The sequence below is a fragment of the Saccostrea cucullata genome, unplaced genomic scaffold (assembly GCF_032062105.1).
Source record: "Saccostrea cucullata isolate Sc308-1 unplaced genomic scaffold, CSIRO_AGI_Scuc_v1 ctg167, whole genome shotgun sequence".
Lineage (NCBI taxonomy): Eukaryota > Metazoa > Mollusca > Bivalvia > Ostreida > Ostreidae > Saccostrea > Saccostrea cuccullata.
Window position 1 is genome coordinate 553661 of NW_026939192.1, and position 22514 is coordinate 576174.

Consider the following 22514-nt stretch of genomic DNA (forward strand, 5'->3'; position numbering starts at 1 on the left):
ATAGTTCAGTATTCGTTCGTTGTTCATTTTTATTACTCTTCATAACCAGATAATTCTGCATTCGGACCAGTCTGTAGAGCAAATATTCTTTAAATCAGGAGCGTCTTTAAAGACTTGAAGTGAAACTTTTTTTCATGGAAAATCTGTGTAAGATCCTTTCAAACAAGCTGTTTCATTATTTTTGAAAAGTCTACAATAAAGAATACAAAATACAATTATTTATTTTAAAAATTACAGAACGCAACAACAATGAAAAACATGAGATTAATGCCTGATAAATACACTGTTTAAATGCTATAGTAAGAGTCAATCTTCATCCTGTTTTCTGGATTGGAATATATCATGTCGTTTCGTGAAATTACAGAATAGAAAAGATTAAATATTGAATGAGTTTAAAAATTTTAAAGAAAGAAAATGTTCAAACCGAAAATAAACATCCAAAACTTTTCATGAAAAAAGAATTATTCTAGAGATTGATCTTGAGTAGTCGACTAATTAGTCAATTTATGCTCAAATATTCTCGAAAAACTTTGAGCCCATAGTCCCCTCCCAATGAAATAAGGATTCACCCCTTTGCAAAATGTTTAAGAAGAAATACTTGGTTTCTTTTTCCTGAAATAGAGAACAAATGTCCCTATGGTATAAATTTTGGAATAAACGTTCTTCGAATTTTTCGGCAGATATTGAGCCCATTTCTCTCTCTCTCTCTCTCCAATATAAAACACGTACGATAAGATGCGAAATGTTTTAATTACATGTATCAGCAGCTACATGGTCATAAAATGGGCTTTCAAAGACTTGTTTAACCTTTTAAGCTAATCAATGAACGTCTATTTTTCTATATTAATACACTTCGCTGTTCCATTGGAATTCATCAACGAATAAATATTTGATAGACTTTGGTAGATACTTTCACATTTATGCGATAAAACAAGCCTTTGATTCCAATTAATTTTATCGACTGACATGTAGACTGAGAGTATATTTTTAATTTACCTATAAACTGACGATGATGAATCGCATTCTAGATGAAAATCAATAACTAACTGGCGACATCTTACCGTTGTATTGCATTAAACCCGATTCATTTTCTTCAAAATCTGCTACAATTTCCTCGATGTCTGTGGCTGATACTTTGTCGTCTAAAGAGCCTAGCAGAGCGACTAGTTCCTCCTTGTTGAGTGCGCCGTCATTGTCAGAATCGAAATTCTTAAACAGTTTCTGAAGTTCGGAGTCCTTGTCCTTTGTTTCTAACCGTTTTACAATAGATACGACTAATTCCTCAAAAGTTATTTTGCCATCACCTGTATTAAAAATAAGTTAAACATTAATACTAGGAGAGGAGAGATTATAAACACCATCAAGGAAACATGGGTAAATTATAGTTACAAAGAACGAGTATGTACAGTATATAAAGTTATAAACTCGTGTTGATTAAACAAGAAATTTCTGCTCAATTACATCCTATGTTTTCTAAAGTGATTCATTTAGAGTTGTATACTTTTGAACCATATTAAAGTTTCATATTTGATTGCAGATAAAACTAGTTATGAAATTTGATCAGACAAAATGAAGCCTTTCTGTTTTACCGTTGACATCATACTCCTTGACGAGACTTTCAGCCTCTTCCCTGGTGGTGGGGGTTTGATTGATCTGATTTATCCTTGTTAGGGCTCGCTCAAAGTCCTCCGCCACTATGTACCCTTTCTTCGTTTTGTCAAAGAAACTAAAGGCCTCTCTGTACACTGATGAAATACATAGGAATCTTTTTATTTAATTCTCAAAAAATAACCCAATGCACCGATTCTTATGGGCATAGACATATCAAATTTATGTTAGAGTATAAATTTTGACTGATCGCTGACCTATGGATGCTCATTTCGGTAAACATTTCGATGCACTGTTCAGAATTTACCTCTATTATTAATGTAATAAATGTAATTAATGCATGAAACGAGATTCACATTTGATTTTTTAACTAAACATTTGAAGGTATCCTTGTGTTGAGCAAGATGAATCTATTGAATTTTTCATTTGGAGAGAATTATTAATTAATTTTCTTTATTTTTTGCTTACTTTATGAAGGATGGCATTTGTGCCATCAGCAAACTATGCATTTTATAAAATTTACAATTCTCACATAAAATAATGCATAAAAATATTCTTCATGCAAAGAGAAAGTTTCGGCCTCAGTCTCAGTGAATGGATTTTAAACTGAATATACATGTAAAAGGAAGGGAAAACCATAGAAAACTTCATTATCAAGAAGAAATTTTGCTTGGACCATTTAGTCGAAACTTTCCCAGGATGTAAAAGATGAATTAAGAGTGAATTAATTTACATACTATCAACTTCCGAGGGACACAAAGACTGCATCACTTTCTTGTAACGCACGTATTTATTGGATGCCTGAAAGTAAACCAAACATTCACCTAAAATTCCTTTACGACTTAGAGAATTTGTTTTAAAGCTCTTAGGCAACGAAAATAATAGCTTGCTAAAACATCTAATAATCAGACAATTATTTGTCATGGTTGCTGATAAATCACGTAACTATTTCCATATCATTAAAATACAAACCATTTCTCTCCCTCTGTAGTCCCACGGAATGTATCAATCTTGGGGATGAAGAACTTGACAAATATTTATACATTACTATTTTCCGGGAATTAACACTAAACATAAACCAACCATGTCAGCCTCAATCAATAACTTTAAAATTTATTGCGGACTCAAAGAGCGATTCAGAAACTTGAAATGCAAGCTGACAGAGCACATTGATACTCAGAAGACCAAAGACTATCAATTAATCATCGACTCTATTGTAACAATGCAACCTCAAACAAAACAATTCAATGTTTGAGCTCATACTCTGCCCATGAATCACTTTTTTTATAAAACAGCTGGTTTTACTGTATTTCTACGGTAAACTTTTATTAGTTCCATGAAAAAAATTATAGTAATATTTGACATATACGTTTTGTAACAGATATAAATGCTGCTTTTTAATTTTTTCCCCAGAGAGCAAAAATGCATAATATATAAGGCATTGATTCAGCAACAACCTATATCCTGGAGCTATGACAGTTTCAAACCTTTTAGAATATAAATTACTGTATAAGTAAGTAAAAACCGAGAATTAATCCTATGTCTTCTCAAAACACAATAAAAAAAATTGGAAGAATTTATTCAATATGTTGCTAAAATATTACATATATCATATATATAGTTTGTGTTAAATGAAACTGTTTTTAATATATATCAATGATTTTGCATTCGAAGTTACAGTCTAAGTATTGCATAACCTTGTTGAGAAGGATTTATGTAAATTGTTTTATTTGAGGTCAGTTTCATCAATGCAAAACTTTTTTTCAGTCAAAATTATAAATAGCATCTTTTTTCTACAAGCGAAGTAAAATAAAACAATTACGTGAAGCCCTTGTTAATTTTTAAATGTATGATCAAAGAGAACAAATATAGACAGGTTTTATTATTTATTTTAAAACAAAGGTGTCCTTTATGCATTTTTCCTTTTTAGCCTTTATTTGGGTAAAAAAGGAAATGTTACTAAAAAAATCCTGTGCAAAATCTTCAAGCAGCCTTTCTAAGCGTTTTTAATCAATAACTATGTCAATAACAATTCACGGAAAGTAACCAATTTGTGCAATATACGTGAACTGTTTAATGAATATACAAGCGCGCTTGTGTGTAAATAATAAATGTCTGATTGCTTTGTCATAAAACAAAAGGTTTAAAACTCTGCCTTGCCGACTCATACTGGCGCTTCCAATGCTAGATTTGTTCTTTGTTGTTTTTTCCTTCTAAAGATAACAAAGTAAATGCTTTATATAAATAGCAGAGAAGTTTGACATTTAAGTTTAAAATGGACTGACAGATTTAGTGTCTTTAATTTAGATCCCAAAGAAAATGGTAAGTAAATTTATTTTTAATTTTAACCTGTAGGAAATGTAGGTGTTCTATATCTTATGTAATATGTAAATTATGTTGAATATTGAAGTTTAACCCCCCGCTTTACAACGTAACATGTATTTATGGATACATTTCCCAGCTTGATCCCTGTGCTTTATTAAGGACATTATTTATCGAGCTATAGTTTTGCCTCGTTTAACACTGTTTAGTTATTTTTTAAACCCTATGTATCGTTTTGAAAAGAAACTTTCCTTTGTAAAATAAATGAGCAATGGACAAAATAATGAGAAGACTTTTAATATTTTGTGTTCTTAAATCGTGATCTGTTGATGCACTAGGTAATGTTCCTGGTCATGTTTCTTTCACGTTGCAGTATTTTACAAATGTTGAAAACCCTTAGTAAAAAGCAAATATATTATTTATTTCATCTTATAGATTCAATTCCTGTATGTTTACTCAGAGTAAATAAAACACATGATCTTGTGTGTATTCACCTTTATTTTCAACTACTTTATATAACAGGTAGAAGGAGTCAAACCAGAGACGCTGGCAAGTACGTAAATATACCTCATTAAGCTAATGACATTTCTGACAACTTATTATTTCATGACCTAGTGTATCCTTTGTGCAGTAGATATGAAGTAAAATAAATACGTTATGTCTTTGTGTTTCAGTGTTCAAAAATGCCTTTAGCCTGTTTGATAGGGACGGGGAGGGTATCATGCTCACTAGGGAGCTAGGCCCCATAATGCGATCTATGGGATACAGCCCGACGGAAGAGGAGTTAGCGGACATGATTAATGAGGTGGACTCTGAAGGTACCAACAGACAACTATATATTAATAAATTAACTATAATGACCATTGAAAAAAAGATGTAAAGGTACATTGAATAAATGTTTAACCAGTAAATTCTTTACATTAATAACCTTGTCTATATTTGTCTACCTTTTGGTGTTTAAATGGTGGTAACCAGCAATAGAACACGTGGTCATTCACATTAGCAGAATTATACATTGGTTAACATCCTGATAAACACATAATAGTGCGTCTAATATTTAGATTATTCCTTACAGTTGTTACAATCTTGTTAAGAAGGAAAAATTGAAATTACATGTAATGTGACTAGCAACAAGATATTCATTCAATTTTATGTAAGGCTATATCAGCAATGTCCTTGAAATACTACCGGTAACTTAAAGTAATCTTTGAAGAGTGAAAACGATTTTTACACAGTCCAAGAGAGAGAGAGAGAGAGAGAGAGAGAGAGAGGTATAACAGCCCCCTTTGCTTCTATCATAACTTTAAATTTTGTTTTTGTCTGTTTTAGGAGAAGGAATCATTGATTATGAATCTTTCCAGTTGTTAATGTCTAAATATGTAAAGACCATAGAAACTGTAGAGGAATTAATGGAAGCGTTTTTAGTTTATGATCGAGAGAAGAAAGGCTATGTATCATCTGACGACCTCAGACAGGTTTTACAACAAGTGGGGGATAAACTTAGTACAGAAGAGATGGAGGAAATAATCAAGTCAGCGGAACACACAGAAGGTCAAATACATTATGAAGGTAAGAATAAAATGTATTTATAAGAGTCCAAGGTATCCGTTAAATGCAAAAAATATCGTTAATACATCAAGCGTTTTTTTTTAAATTTTGAACTTTAAAAAAAAATTACAATTTCATTTCAAACTTAAATTTTAAAAAAGTTTGAATATATTCTAATAAAACTAAAGATATTATAGAATTAAATGATATCAAAGGATTAAATAAATATTATAATAATTATTATATTAAAAATAAAAATGCTTGTACAGTTTTGTGGAAAATATCTAGAAAATTTTCTTAATTACTTACCTCCTTTCTGAATTATCAAAATGAAGAGAAACTCTTTGTTAAAAATCTTTTATCAAATTGTTTTGAGAGTAGATATACAAACGTGAAAACTACAGCATACACGTATCAGTAGAAGACTCGGTATAGTTTTTATGATTTGGTATAGTATTTCTCTAGATTTGTTTGACCATTTTTGCTTCATTTCAATTAAACAAATTAATGAAACGCAGATCAAAAATCAAATTGGACAAAAGTTGTTTTCCCGACAGACTAATTCTTTTTTCATGTTTAATTGACTTCAGCCTGTAACTATTGATCCCTGCTCAGATTTCAAGGAAAAAAATGCTTAGCCTGGATGAAGAGTAAAAAAATGGATTCTAGAAGATTCTCAATAACCTCAAACAGCTTTTTCAGCACTGAAAAAGAATCTCAAATGACACAATCTATCAAGCTGTACTGCGAGTAGTTTTTATTTTTATAAAATACCCATTCTGTATAAATTTTGCTTGTCGACTTTGTAAAAAGGCAATACCTTAAAATATGAGTATTTTTACCCCGCAAGTATTCAAGCGTCGTGATCAGCTTTGTTTTATATATGCATCAATTTATGAAATAATGAAATATATGGCGATAATAAAGAAGATTCAAGCTCAAAAGTCCATAAAACAATACAGAATAGGAACAGAGCAAACACGGACCTCCAAAACATCAGAACGTGGGATCAGGTACCATGGAGGAGTGAATATCCCCTGCCGAACGGTCACATTCGGAGTGTGCTCGTTGTCATGATCGGTTAATAGCGGAAAAATCCGACGTCAATTCAGTGCATAAATAATGGTCTAACAATTAGTATGAAAAAACGTCAGTCAGGATTTGACTCAATGATAGATTGTAGTTGCTGACAAGGTTATTGAATTGACCATCGAACTTACGAAACGATGACTTGAAACAATTCACCTATAAGTTTACAAAACTTTTATTATCAAGGTCATTTATTTATTACATATTTTTAAAATGAATATTTTGCTTTTGCATGAAGATCTATATGTATTCCTCAACAGACATAATTTTAAAAAAAAATCAGTTTGACTATTTTTTCAATACTAGTACATGTAAATATAAATAATTATATAGAAATATACATATAAATCTAAATACAAATGTAAACCCTTTCTTACCTGTGAAAATATTAAAATCAGTCAATTCGGTACGAGTCGTGAAACCGCCACATCATGAGCAGTGTTTCTAATTATGTGCCGACTTCTTGTATATTGAACTGCCCTCTAAAAACTATTTAAATTTGTTTGATTTACATCCAAAAGACAACAGATCACAATAGAGCAATCGACCACACTTCAGTGATAAAACAATTCCGACTGAAGTTATATAAGGTATGAACACTTACTTTCAATCGATTACATTTATATTCAGATTAGGTAAATAAGCCAGGAATTTTATTCAAAAAGGTTCTTATTGTCTTATTGTTTTTTGTTATTATCCTTTCTCCGGCGTTTTATATCGATAAACGACTTTTCATTATAAGATTGATTTTTACAGTATTTTAATTCCATTTTATTGGGATGCTATAAATACTCTATGATGTAGCTCATGTATGATTTTGATTAGGATTCCAAAAAATGCATCGTTCAAACTGCTTTCTCATCCACGATAAAAGCCGACAAGGAAAAATAGGTCAATCATTGGCACTGGATGCAGTTTTTAAAAGGCTATATTCAGTTTACTTTTGTTTCTCGAAATCCCATTAACCTGTCAAAAAAAATTCTTACCGAAAAGATTACAGTCGAATGAGAAGTTAGATTTAATTTGAATACACTATGTATAAATCATTTTTAATTTTATTAATAAAATAGGACCGCATGAAACAACCATATTAAAATATTGAAGAAAAAAAAAAGAAAATCAGTGATGAGACTTGTCAAAATGTCATATATCAGGGAGAACAGAATTAATATCTGAGAGAATACTTCATCCTTTTACCTTGTACTTGTCTTTTTACAGATTTCATCAATTTGATGGCTCATACTTGACGTTATGTGAATTCAATTTGCTATTTGAGAAGCCCAAGACAGACAAAAAAGCAACACGATGCAAAGTTTGAAGCAGTATTTGATTCGACAAGAAGCTACTCACAGACTGCTATTATTGCTTCAATGGTTATAAGCAAGTGTTTTTGAATTTTTGATAAAAGAATACCCTGTTGTTGTTTGTTTGTATTGTTGTTGTTTTTCAAACAACTGTATTTATAAACAGAATATTTTTAAATAAGCTTCAACCAAGCCTCTTTCGTTACTCTTCACTAAGATATTGACAGTAGTGAAGGAAAAACTTCAAGAGTACTGTGCAACTATATATTCAAGAAGTGGTGTGAATCAGATGTGGATACTAAAAAATTCTAAAGAACTCTTGGACAATCTGAAATCATAAGACTTTACAAAAATCAACAGCTTAAAAACTTACGACTTTTCAACTTTATACACAACAATTCCCCACGACAAATTAAAATTCAGGCTTTTTGATATCATTGACAGCTGCTTCTTCAAAAAAAAATGGAACTCGTAAATTTACTTATCTCGTCATTGGTCATTTGCAAAATTATTTTGTTAAAACAGATTCTGATTGCACACAAAGGTACTCTGAAGTTGACATAAAGAAGATGCTTGAGTTTCTGATTGACAATATCTCTGTGCTTTTTGGAGACCAGGTATTCCAACAATCTATTGGAATTTCCATGGGTACAAACTGCGCTCCGTTATTAGCAGACTTATTTTTATATTCATATAAAGCAGATTTTATGCAAAATCTTATGCGTGGAAAGAAGAAAACACTTGCTGTGGCCTTCAACTCGACATTTAGATATATCGACGACGTATTGTCAATTAACAATGGTAATTTCCATTCCTACGTCGATACGATATATCCTGGTGAGCTTGAGGTAGAAGATACCACAGAGTCTGACACTTCTGTTTCATGCTTGGATATTTTACTTGAAAAAGACGCTAATGGTAATCTAACAACCAAACTATATGATAAACATGATGACTTTAACTTTTCTATCGTCAACTTCCCGTACTTATGCAGCAATATACCTTCATCACCTGCATACGAAGTATATATATCTCAATTGATTCGATACGCAAGAGCATGCTCTACGTATGAACAATTTCTGAAACGAGGTAAATTATTGAAAGCAAGTTGATGAAACAAGAATATCAGCAGTCTCGTTTAAAGTCATTATGTCGTAAGTTCTATGGTCGATACAATGACCTTGTCAGCAAACACAATTTATCATTGAGTCAAATGCTGACTGACGGGTTTCATACAAATTGTTAGTCCATTATTTATACACTGAATTGACGACGGATTTTTTCTGTTATTTCCTGATCATGACAAGGAGCACAAGGCGGGTGTGACCGGTTGGCAGGGGATGCTCACTCCTCCATGGCACCTGATCCCACCTCTGATGTTTCGGGGGTCCGTGTTTGCTCTGCTCTTAATTTGTATTGTTTTATGGACTTTGAGATTGAATACTGTTCGTTATCTATATAAAAATTATTCTTCGTATTATTTAAAACTCAGTAACACTTAAAAATTAATAACATATTATTCAAATAAAAAAAAATCATTCTATACACAATGCCAATGCAATAAAAAAATGTAAAAAGACGGGAAAAATCATGCTTAATTTTTGTACAGAACAAAATTACATTTGAAAATAATTTTATCAGACATTCTGTCGATATGTTCGGCTGTCTCGCATGCATTATATCTCGACAACGATTTGATATATTTTGCTTGTCACGCTGATTTCTGTAAAATACCTGGTTATGGGCACAATAACCATGACCTTTAGCCTAATTTTCATGATAATAGAATTAAGTGCAAATATATTAAGCATATTTGATACATTGAAGAATTAGTTTTATGCTATTCAGCATGTTCACTAGGTGTCAAAAATTAAAATAAAAAAAGAGCATTAGAGTAAAATTAACCTTGACATTTGACCTACTTTGCAAAATAAATTGATTTCAGGGTTTTTCAAGTTACTTTAGCATTTATAAAATGTTTCTGACCTCATGACGCAGTTTTTGAATCAGTATGACAAAATATAGAGAAAACAAAGTATAAATGTTTAAAAGTCCATTTTAAAATACAGTTCAGGAGCAGAAGAAACACGGACCTCAAATTCCTTAGAGATGGGGTCAGTTGCCATGGAGGAATGAGCATCCCCTGCTGACCGGTTATATGTGCCGTGTGCTCCTGATATAAAAATCCGTAAGCAATTCAGTGTGTAAATAATAGTCTAACAATGAATATGAAAAACGACAATCAGCATAAGTCATTCGACTTAAGGACAAATTTTATTTATTGTCAAGCTCATTGTACCGACTTCAGAAGTTCATGTTCTTTGTTATAAGTGTAAGACTCCAAAGTGCGATGGGACTCTAAAGTCCAATGGTCACCCCGAAGTCTGATGGGCTGCGATAAACCCCGATGGTTTTACACGCCAAAGTCTGATGGTGCGGAAAACCATGTTTTTGACGTCATAGTACTACTGTGCAAACTGCAATGGAGCGCCAGACAAAGGTCTTTTAGAATAAATAAATATTTTGCAAAAACTGACCCTAATCTATCGGGTATGTAATCCTAATAATAACTAATCCTAAATTCACTCGAAAAGCGTGTAACAACTATAACTTAGATATCTTGAGTGGGTGCGAGATCAACCCTAATAAACTCGACCAGTGCACGGGGACTAATCCTAAACAACTCAAGTTGGTGCAAAGCAATAACTAACCCAAAACAATCGAGTGGTGGGCGAGGACTAATCCTAATACCTCTGAAAGGGGCAAGCAATAAGCAAAATCAATAAAACTGTTTGCGAGGACGAATTCAGAAATGATGGCTTTTGAATGCAGGTCAACGGCGTCAAAGATTGATGTCGGATTATTGTGACGTCATAATCGTGATTGTTTCTCCGCACCATCGGACCTTGGAGTGTCAGATCATTGCAATTTAGCGCAGCTCGTCTCACAGGAAACGAGCCATCGACTTTGGCGTGGCCATCGCACTTTGTCCGTACCGATAACAAACCATCGGAGTTTGGCGCAGACCATCGGGGTTTGGCAATACCATAAGACTGTCACCATCGGACTTTGGAGTCTTACATATGTATATACATGTAGTCTGACTATAAATAAAATTTACTTTCTTACTTACTAGAGCCTGCAAAGTGATGGCTTTAAAAGAGAAAGTTGACATCTTTGTTTTGTCAAAATGTTCTCTTGCCTCATTGAAGAAATTTGTCGTACATAGAGCATGCTATTGCTTATCGAATTAGGGGACTTAAACCTCACATATATATGGTAAGGGTATGTTATTACACATTTTAAGGAAATTGAGGGTTGAAAAGCTGAAGTCAACACGTTTATCAGAAAGTTTTGTTTTCAAGATACCATATAAGTCTTTTCTAGTAACAAATCCAAATATGAACAGATATGCCAGACTCTGTGTTAACAAGTTCACTGGAATATATTGTGTGAACATATGAATGTGAATGGATGTTAATAATCATTAATTGATAATATGTTGACGATACATCTGTATGTCGAGTTAAAGGCAACAGCGAGTGTTTACTGAGTATTTCTTCCCTTGTTTAAAATTTTGAATGAACTCTATATTTCATTTGAATAGAAAAGTTAGTCTGCTAATAAAGGGACGCAATTGGTACTTATGGAATTTGGTTGACAGGTTTTTAGAATTTAGACCTGGTTTCCAAAACTACAAAGATATTTTCAATCAGAAACTTAAGTATCTCTTTTTAAACATCTTTTTAATATTAACTTCAGAGTACTTATGTGTAGAATCAGATTTTTTAACCATGTAATTTTGCAAATGACCAATGACGAGCAGTGTAAATTAACGAGTTCCATTTTTTTAATTGAAAAAGAAGCTGATAGCATGGACTTTAATTTATCGAAGGGAATGGTTGAAATGTGAAAATGATTTTTGTAATATTTTTATTGTAACATGTTGAATAATTATATTCTAAAAGCTTCAATTTCATAACTCTTTTTAGCTAAAAGTTAGGGAATCCTATTTCTATTTAATCAATTTTACTATCAATGGGCGTTTTTTTTATATAGTTAACATATTCTAAAACGTTAACCCCTTAGTAAAAATTGAATTATTTAAGAAAATCTGTTAAGAATGTGTTTCAAAGTGTGAACCAATTTCACTATTCCGTTCAATTAGGAAAGCAAAATATTCTATTATCCCCTAAGGGACTGTTCCGGCAAACCTGTATTCTTTTAGATTACCATTTCTATGACTTGAAACTAAAATCCCTAACATCTTAATGGACAGGGAATTTATGCAATTTTTTTTTATATTTTACTGAGAAACGTACCAAATATCACTCCTTAAGGGAAACACACGTTATTGAATTTATTTTATTCTGACAAGAACTAGAACTTGCAAATCTAATAGTGTATCTTATCTCTCTCAATTTAGCTGATTGTCTGTTGACAACAATTTGACCTATATTAAAAAAAAGATAATTTCAATGATACATCATGTCGGAAACGTACACAAACTTTAAAGAAAACGGCAAAAAGATCATTGCCGTGTGCAGAAACTATAGGTAAGTCATCAGAATTCGAGGCATTGTAGTTCTTATAAATAAAATTTCTGATTGTCAATTTGATAACAATATGATGATTCCCGAGTGTAAAATAAGTATGAATCTTGATATTATTTGTATTTACATTGAATTTTATCTTATTCTCAAACAGAATTTTAAAAAAATTAAGAAACATTTTTGTCAGGTCTTCCTTTTGATCATATACCTGTGTCTGTAATTATGTCACTTTAGGTATCCGAAGACTATTTTTTAAATTTATTCTTTATTTTTAAAGTTTCTTTATTTTAGAGGCTTGACTGCGGCACAGGGAATACCCAACCCAGAAAAACCAATCCTGTTTATGAAACCAACAAGCGCCTACATATCCGAGGGTCAGAATATTAAGGTAGTCGGGTCAGCTGTAAACTTAATAAACATTTCAATGTCAGATGATAGAAACGCTTTTTGGCTTCATGTTTGTGAAATTTCGATTGAATACAATGACTTTATAGACCTTGCCTATACGATGCAACTTGGACATGTTAACCTAGCTCCTTTATCCAATACATAAAATAATATCAATCACTATGTAATTTTCAAAAAAAAAATCTCCATTTTTTTTTTACAATCTCTCTCTCTCTCTCTCTCTCCAAATACTATTTTACACAAAGACACAACAAACAGCAACTTACCTCGTATGTTTTCTTCCACGTCTTTAAATTTTGATTTCCATTCTACAGCCTTCATTCTGAAAATTATTGAAACATATTGTATATTCCTGTTTATACAGTGCACATGTCAGATGTTATCTGTATTTGCATTTGTCAAGAATAAGGCTGCAACGATGGATTAAGTCAATATACGGTCTCAAACCTCGATATCTTCAAACAATTGGTAAGCTGATGATGAGGAAGCAATTAGGAATGTGATGTTCTTCTAACATTTTTATTGACACGCGACATTTTCTCATTGCCATAATCTTTATAAATACATGTTGATAAAAAAAAATTCGAGGACTCCATTAAAAACTTTAACTTTTCAACTCTTTTTTTCCAGATACCTGTTGGATGTAAATTGTTGTATCATGAAGTGGAGTTGGGGATTGTCATCAGGAAAAGGTGTAAAAAGATTTCACCATCTGAAGCTGATGATTTCATTGGCGGGTTCCTACTGGCCCTTGACATGACTGCAAAAGATTTTCACATCGAGGCCAAAGAAAAATCCAGACCATGGTTTCTTTGCAAAGGATTTGACACTTCCTGTCCTGTAAGCAATTTCGTTTCCAAGGACCAGATTCCAGATTACAGTGATGTAGGCCTGTGGCTGAAAGTTGACGGTGTTATGAAGCAAGATAGCAGTACCTCGGATATGATTTTTTCCATCCCGAAAATAATATCTTACGTCAGTGAGTACTTCACACTGGAGTCTGGTGACGTCATATTAACAGGTACTCCGGCAGGATCTGGACCTGTGTATGCAGGTCAATCAATAGAATGTGGAATTGCTGATATAGTGTCTATGAAGTTTTCTGTTGTCGATACAATCTGAATTAAAAAAAAAAATAAAAATATGATTTTGAGAATCATTTTATTCTTTTTCACATGTTGACTGACATGTTTGTTACCATCTGTTTTACATGCATTTATATAAAGATACATAAAGACTTTCAATCACTTTTTGAAATATTTCGACCGTGTAACCGGGTTCATCAGTCATGTCAGACTCTCACAACGAGTTATTTTACACACATTTCAAACCTTTTTAATGCGATATTGAAAATATTTAAAACCCAATTTCAGTTGAAACGGTGCATGGGAGGTTATCAAAGTTGCTTATTTTTTATGACTTTGAATCAACATTAATGTCATGTCAAATGTAATTCTAAAAGATTAATTAAAGCACTCTATTATGAAACTTCCGTCATTTTGAAATAATTATTGTCTATGACACTTTACTTCCATTCACACAAAACTGAATTAATTTGAAAAGAACAACCGTTTCCGTAAATGAAAGTCCTTTAATTCCTCTCCCAGATTATCCAATTTTACCTGCTTTATTAAAAATTGCTCTGGCCTTACATACAGGGGAAATCTATATCGGAAAATCAATGAGAAGTAGACATCCGCGTTATAATGAAAGGACGTGAAAGAATCGTGAGAATGAAAGAAGAATTAGAGATCTTTATGTCAATAAACAGAGGAGGAATCTAGTGTAGGTCTCGTATATTTAAAGAGAAGTTGAAGAGAGACGATCTGTTATAATAATATGAATTATATTTCAGTAAGTGTTATTACCATATTAAGCACGTGACAAGTGTCTGCTTAACAGGTATCTCCGCTCTTCATAATGCATTTCTGTAAACACCACTAGGTCCTGGAATCTAGAGACGAGGGTCCTACTCATAATGGTAAGTTAAATTTTATTTACCTTCCCTCGTTGATATTTTTTATTTTGTTGCTTCAATTTCTACCTAGAGAAAAAAACATAAAAAATTGTTAAATTTATTCCTTTTTCAAATTATTGGTAAGTTACTTCTGAAACTGAATCTGAGTGCAAAATTCAAATATAGATGATGAAAGCATTTTCTGCAGTTTTATTAAAAGATAAATTATCCATTCTCTGAAAAGCACATATTGTCTTACCAAAATGTTGCAAAGAAGAGATTATTTCTAAGGTTGTTTCTGGCCATGAATCTTGTTAACTTCTTTGTGAAACTGGTTGTCTTTACGGCAAGTGTACTGGAAATTTTGATCGCAACGTGTATACCTTGTTAATGTCAATACACTTTTTCAACACACATTTCACTTAGCATTCATCCTATCGTCAGGGTAAAGTGAAGAAAAGTTTTTAAAATTAATTGATGAAGAAGAATAAAAAAGATAATCAGAATAACAATGAAATGATGAGTCAGACGTTAAGAGACTAGAAGCCAAATTCTCGGGATAAATTAAGAATTGGTATACTTTAGATATACCTGATCAGTACATGGGCTCATATAAGTGTGAAGGTTCGTTAGATGATACCTTCTTCTCCGAGGGTACCTGACACCCGCTCTGAAATTTTTAGGGTTCCATGTTAAGTATATATGTCTTGTTAATATATTTTATTTTATATTTCTTTTCTTTATTTCGTATGTGGAACATGTCTATGTATCAAGTAAAGTTTGGAGTGTTTTCTATTTCTTGTAAGAGCAGTTTGCGCAAAAGATAAAAAAGATGTCTAAAATTAAAAATATTTTACTGAAACTGTTATACATTAATAAATAAATGTCTTAACTCACTGATTATTGTCGATTTTAAGGCCAGCGAGCTATCAGAAGAGCAGATTAAAGGTAAGTAAAAATGTCAATAATGTCTACACTTCTTAAAGCACTTTCAAAAATGAAACCTAAACCGGAATTGCTATAAGCAAAGTTCCATTAAAAAGATCGTTGTTTTTTTTTTTCAATGACTCAAGAAATTAAAGCAAAATTTTAAATTTATTTTCATACTGAGTTAAGTTCCACTCAAATAAATTGTTTTAAAAACTATAATTGATTTTTTTTTTTTAGAATTTCGAGTGGCTTTCAGTCTCTTCGACAAAGATAACGATGGCAGTATTAATACGAAGGAGCTAGGTATAGTAATGAGGTCACTGGGTCAGAATCCGTCAGTCACAGAGCTCAGAGCAATGGTGGACGAAGTAGATCTGGACGGTACTTGTTAAAATTCCACCACTTTACTGTCACAATTTTAAATTGTTGCAGAAATTGCCAGTGACTGTTAAAATGCTAAATTTAATATGTAAGAAATTGAAAATTTAAAAAAAAAGATTTTTCATGGTTACATAAACCGTATTTTTAGCTCACCTGAGCCAAAGGCTCAAGTGAGCTTTTCTGATCACAATTTGTCCGTTGTCTGTCGTTGTCGTCGTTGTCGTTGTTGTCGTCGTCGTTGTCGTCGTTGTCGGCGTTGTCGTTGTAAACTTTTCACATTTTCGTCTTCTTCTCAAGAACCACTGGGCCAATTTCAACCAAACTTGCCATAAAGTATCCTTATGTGAAGGGGATTCAGGTTTGTACAAATGAAGGGCCACACCCTTTTCCAAGGGGAGATAATCATGAATTTGTTAAAAATTAATGGCATTTTTAAAAAATCTTCTTCTCCAGAACCGCTGGGCCAGGAAAGATGAAACTCATGTGTAAGCATCCTCAGGTAGTGTAGATTCAAGTTTGTTCAAATCATGACCCCCGGGGCAAGGGTGGGGCCAAAATGGCCGACCCAAGTTTTACATAGGAATATATAGGAAAAATCTTTAAAAATCTTCTTCTCCAGAACCACTGGCCCAGGAAAGATGAAACTCATGTGAAATCAACCTCAGGTAGTGTAGATTCAAGTTTGTTCAAATCATGACCCCCGGGGCAAGGGTGGGGCCAAAATGGCCGACCAAAGTTTTACATAGGAATATATAGGAAAAATCTTTAAAAATCTTCTTCTCCAGAACCACTGGGCCAGGAAAGATGAAACTCATGTGGAATCATCCTCAGCTAGTGTAGATTCAAGTTTGTTCAAATCATGACCCCCGGGGCAAGGGTGCGGCCAAAATGGCCACCAAAATTTTACATAGGAATATATAGGAAAAATCTTTAAAAATCTTCTTCTCCAGAACCACTGGGCCAGGAAAGATGAAACTCATGTGGAATCATCCTCAGGTAGTGTAGATTCAAGTTTGTTCAAATCATGACCCCCGGGGCTAGGGTGGGGCCAAAATACCCAAGTTTTACATAGGGATATATAGGGAAACCTTTTAAATCTTCTTTTCAAGTACTTCAAAGCTATGATTAGTGATATTTATATGGAATCATCCTAAGGTAGTGTAGATTCTAGTTTGTTCAAATGATGTTAAATTAAAGCCTGATGTGCTCAGGTGAGCGCTGTGGCCCCTGGGCCTCTTGTTTAAGGTTATGACAAATGCAGTCTTCAAATAAAGCAATATATATATTTAAACAATAATTTCATGTTTAAACAATATTTTTTTTTAATCAAAACTGCCAATGACACATATATACACTTTTAAGCATGCACATCTGTTGCGATATTTTTCTCTCAATTAAATCTTTAAAAAGAATGGAATTGGTCCTCATCATTTCAAAACACATTCTTTTGAAGGTAACGGAGTTATAGATTTTGAAGAATTTCTCGAAATGATCGTCAAAGAAATGAAGAAAACTGACACGGAGGAAGAAATGAGAGAGGCTTTTCGTATTTTTGATCGCAGTGGAAACGGTTACATCAACGCTCAGGAGTTAAAGTACGGGATGTTCTACATGGGGGAGAGGCTGACTGACGAAGAGGTGGACGAAATGATGAAGGAAGCGGACAGAGACGGGGATGGTAGAATCACATTTGAAGGTAGGCTAAGACAGTATTAAGAGGTAGAATTTTATTTTTCTGAAATCATTGCTATTCACTGTCTTATTGTTGTTGTAATGTTTTTTTTTACTGTTAAAGTGGTCAAGATGAAAAAAGATTTACATAGGTATATTATAGCCAATATATTTTATGAAAAAGAAGATATTATGACTACCATATTTAACTGGATCAAACACAAACTTTCTGTATACATGTAGATATTTTTTTTTGATTTTTTGTTTTAGATTTTAAAGTTCTTATGAAGTCGAAGAGATAACCGTAGACTTAATTGACTACAAAGATAAGATATTTGGTTGTTTTGGAATTTTTAACTTTTGACGGATCGATTTACCTATAACGCTGATTTCGTAAATCGTTTCATCGTTGATGTATTTATTTCATATACTGCATAATAAGTATAACTTTGCAACAGAGTTGGAGGGATAATGTAACGCAATAGCGTGTGTGTTTGTATACTATATTCTGTGTGAAACAAAAGTTACGAGATTTACATCCGAATCAATGTCAAATGTCGCCTTGATTTTAGAAATGCTCTCTGCGAGGATATGTACCGTCTTGCAGTACCCTTGGTAATTATAAATATATTCATTTGATATAATTGTACATTGATAATTATGTAACATGTTGTATATAATGTACGAAATATAAATAAAAATATTTGATCGTCATAAATGGACATGCATGGTTTTTTCCTTCTTTGTATCATGTTTGTTTTTCTTTTCTTAAAAAGACATTTTTTAATTTTGCTAACTAAAAATTAGTTTCAGTTATAAAAATCTTGTTTTTCTACCATGACAAAAGGTGTTAAGGAAATTCTACAATCAATTAGTTCTAACCAATATTACGTCAAACTTTGTTGTCACTGCTAGTACTATTATTAATTGTTTTTGCTCCACTTTTTTTACTAATATTATTTATACTAGTTATATTGTCACTTCAACTTCTCTAATTCATAATGAGGAACGACTTTACTGTACCGGTCCCCAGTGTTGCCGAAGGCGACTTCAGTATATATAAGATCGCGTGAGGGATCGAAAAAAATTTAAATACGGGTTTGTTTTGACTTTTTGACCCTGTCCTGTGTCGCAGTAGGTGTTGGCACGAAAAACTCTCCCTGTTCAATGGCCCCGAAATTTGCAGATCTCCACCGACAAGTGGTGGCTTCTCCTTATGATTGAAAAAATCTCGAGAGGGACGTTAAACAGCATACAAACAAATAAACATCATTCTCACACATGTCACCATTATTCTTCTGAAAGTACTTCATCACCATTGCCTACCCTCGCAATTGCCTGCCAATGATCCATACTTGTATGTTCTATTTTCTCAGTAAGAAAGTAAAAATTATTCCCGAGGCGCATAATCTTGCTTTATTTTTTAAATAGAGGAAACTAAGAAATAGATATAATAAGCATTATGTTATCACAATGATATTTAGAAATTGAAATTTCTATTAAAACATGTTTGAGTGATACGAAATATATTTAAAAAATCGAACACAAAAAAAGTAAAATCAATTAGTAAACTTTGAATAATGTGTATTTTGAAGTGGTTAATTGAAATGTAATGGACGGTTTATTTGTTAGTGAAATTAAATACTCTGTCAGCAATTAACAAAGGACTGATTGACATATACAAGGACAGACAGGTTCTTGTGATTGCTTTTGTGTATTCTGAATCGTGAAACTGGATCATTCGTCACCATTCTCATATCTTTTCTTCCTGAAATCAAAATATCTATATCAGTAACAGGGTCAAGAGATTCAATTCCACAGAAAACCCTTCTCCTTTCATTTCATTTTAAATCTTAATTTAAATAATATTTTTTAATCTCACATTTCCTTCCTTTATTACTTTTTTTTCAAAATAAATCAAAGTAGTTTTGATAGGACTTCCACTTAAGTTAACTCCATAACAATTACAAAATGCATATTTCATGCTGGGCTATGGTTTGGCTATAATTTCAATATTCATTATTCTATTAGCTCTGATACACCATAGATCTTACCTTTGTTTACACCTCTGCAATGTCTTTTTAAATTTTGTCTTTTTTATCAGAGGGGATCTTTTGTTACTTCAGATGTGTCAACAGGCTTTACTTTGTCAATACATCGATGTTTAAAGATTTTATTATCTACCAGTATCGTTAAAAAGTTGGCAATATATATATGATAATGATCTTAATGGTCTGTGAAGTAGTACAGTCCAAATATAAACTGGGAAGATATTATTTACCTTTATGGAAAACTCTCATTTCTCATACAGGTAAACTAACTATATACATGTATTCCATGGCATTATCCGAGGTTTGAAAGAATTGGAAATTGCATTTGCAGTAATATGTCTAGAAGTTCTGAGTAAATATATAAAAATTGTATACGTACATATGTACATCGATATTTCCAAGTTGAATTGATCATTCAGAAAATTTTGCTATCTTGAAATGTATCCTTTTTAAAGGCAAAAAAATTAAGGAGGGTTTGGTCAATTAATCTAACTATAAATGACAATTTATTTGAATAAATCAAGTGCGTAAATATGAAAACTTTTTGACTTTTGAATATAAATGGATACCGAATTCCAAACAATGAAACCACGCTTTTTAAAAATTCAGATCGTAAGTTCATTTAAATAGAAAGAACTTAATAATGTGTTTTTACTAGAGATCACCTCCATGAAATGAAAAAGCTTTAAGGGAAATAAAACACCCTATCTCCTATTTTCATTATGGAACAATTATTTCTGGATCAAGACATGTTATGGTTGATTAAAACATTCTTTACATTTTAAAGCCAAAAAAAAAATTAACATCGTAAGCAATGTTTTTGCAGAAACCAGAACTTAAAAATGGGATTTTTCATTTACGTAAGTATCAAAACGTAATAAACATCGAAACTATTGCAATTTACATATGTACATTAAGAAAACAATTAAAAATGATTAATTATTAAATCTTGCTCATGTTATCTCATTTCTGCTAATATTCGATGTGATACAATTCAATAAATGATAAATCAAAGCAAAATGCATTTTTTATATTGACAGATGAACCTAGACAATGCATAGATTTTGACATTCTAACTGCAATGGACAATTTAAGTGAAGAACAAATTGAAGGTATGAAGTATTGATGCTTAAAATTACACGCACAAAGCTACATTATTTTCGTTTTTTTGTTAAGAAAAGATAATTTTTTATCGATTTTCACATATAAATGGTTTTAGAAGGTCAAAAATCACAAATCTACTGCAGTCAGAAAATGTAAAGGCAGACATTGAAATTTTTTTTCATGATACCAACAGATTACAAAATACTTCTCTTGAACCTTTGCCGTCCATAGATTGAACTTTCTCCATCTACAAATACCATGTACTACTGAATTTTTCTTCTCTTTTTTACACACAGAGTTCAGAGCCGTGTTTGATTTATTTGATGGATCTGAGAATGGTGTTATTAGTATTAAAAATTTGGAACATGTTCTGAAAACAATTGGAAAGCAACCGTCTTCCAGAGAACTCAAAGATATGATTAGAGTGGTGGATCCTACAGGTTTGTTTAAATGCCTTAAATGCATTATGACTACATTTTCTTTATCAATTATTTACAAGTTACATATATCAAATTTTCAATATAGATAAAGGCGAGATCTCATTCGAGGACTTCATTAAGGTAATGTCCAAACAGATTAGAAACAGTGATAAAGAAGCAGAGCTGATGGAGGCCTTCAGAGCCTTTGATACAAATAAAAGTGGTTATATCAGTGCTGGGGAACTCAGAACTGTCATGACAAATATGGGAGAAAAAATGACCGAAGAACAAATTGATGGAATGATCAGCGAAATTGACAGCAATAGAGACGGTAAAATTAACTTTGAAGGTGAGTACTTTGTATGTATAATATTGCCATTTCGACCTTCTTTCATTCGTAATATTATTTCTTTCAATATTCAATGAGTCAACAGAAAAAAATAAATTCTGCATTTGCATCTATATTCATAAGATAAGATAAGTAAATAAAAAAAGATTTCAATGTCTTGATATTTTTTTCTTTTGAGAGAAAATATGTCATACTAAATTTAAAAAAAGTTAGATCTAACAACGCTGTCATTTTGACGCTTTAAAGGACAGTCACACAAACTATCTAGCTTTTTTGACTTGTGATATAAATTCCCTGTCTCTGTATCGATTCTGTTGTCAGCCATTCGTTTTCTTAAAATATACAAAATAATCTTTACGTACGGTTTGGGCAATTTTTTTACGCAAAAAAAAAATGTTGAAATACAACACAATACTTGAAATATCTATATTTAATTTGAAATGATTTTGTTTTATTTTGCCAGAATTTATCACGTTAGTGATTAGTCGACCAGACCTGCTTCTTCGTTAAGTCATAATCATGGCTTTGGAATGTCCAGAGATCGAAATATATATCTTGAACAGCTATAACTTCAACCATTGGATTCATTAATTTTATCATTTTATGAAACACGTAGCAATTTTCAAAAATAAATGTTGAACGTAATAAATATCTTAAAAAGAAACTTGTGTTTTGTGTTTATGATAGATAGAATAAGTAATAATGATGACATAATCAAACATAAGGCATCACAAAACATTGTGCTTATTTTTTCTTTCGGTAAAATGCGACATTTGGAGAGTTCATATAAATTAGCAGCCTTTGAACTGCACAAAAGAAA

General features: G+C 32.2%; 2 protein-coding genes and 1 pseudogene across 4 annotated transcripts; 2 read left to right on the top strand and 1 right to left on the bottom strand.

Annotated features, from left to right (window-relative positions):
• Positions 1-15: 15 nt before the first annotated feature.
• Positions 16-7389, bottom strand: LOC134252502 (troponin C-like). 3 transcript variants are annotated; one of them, XM_062734998.1, is made up of 5 exons: positions 6945-7389; positions 2346-2409; positions 1590-1745; positions 1062-1304; positions 16-190 (listed from the first exon to the last, which is right to left on the bottom strand). In XM_062734998.1, exons 2-5 carry the CDS (start codon positions 2374-2376, stop codon positions 159-161), a joined length of 462 nt encoding a protein of 153 aa, XP_062590982.1. In that variant the 5' UTR covers positions 2377-2409; positions 6945-7389; the 3' UTR covers positions 16-158. The 3 variants fall into 3 exon arrangements, with proteins under 3 accessions (XP_062590982.1, XP_062590981.1, XP_062590979.1); XM_062734997.1 differs by lacking the exon at positions 6945-7389 and adding an exon at positions 2581-2887 and having other exon boundaries at positions 997-1304; XM_062734995.1 differs by lacking the exon at positions 6945-7389 and adding an exon at positions 2581-2884.
• On the top strand, positions 3530-22358 carry LOC134252507 (uncharacterized; annotated as a pseudogene).
• On the top strand, positions 12359-13963 carry LOC134252500 (acylpyruvase FAHD1, mitochondrial-like). Its single transcript, XM_062734993.1, has 3 exons — positions 12359-12427; positions 12716-12812; positions 13463-13963. Exons 1-3 carry the CDS (start codon positions 12360-12362, stop codon positions 13952-13954), a joined length of 657 nt encoding a protein of 218 aa, XP_062590977.1. The 5' UTR covers position 12359; the 3' UTR covers positions 13955-13963.
• Positions 22359-22514: the final 156 nt, after the last annotated feature.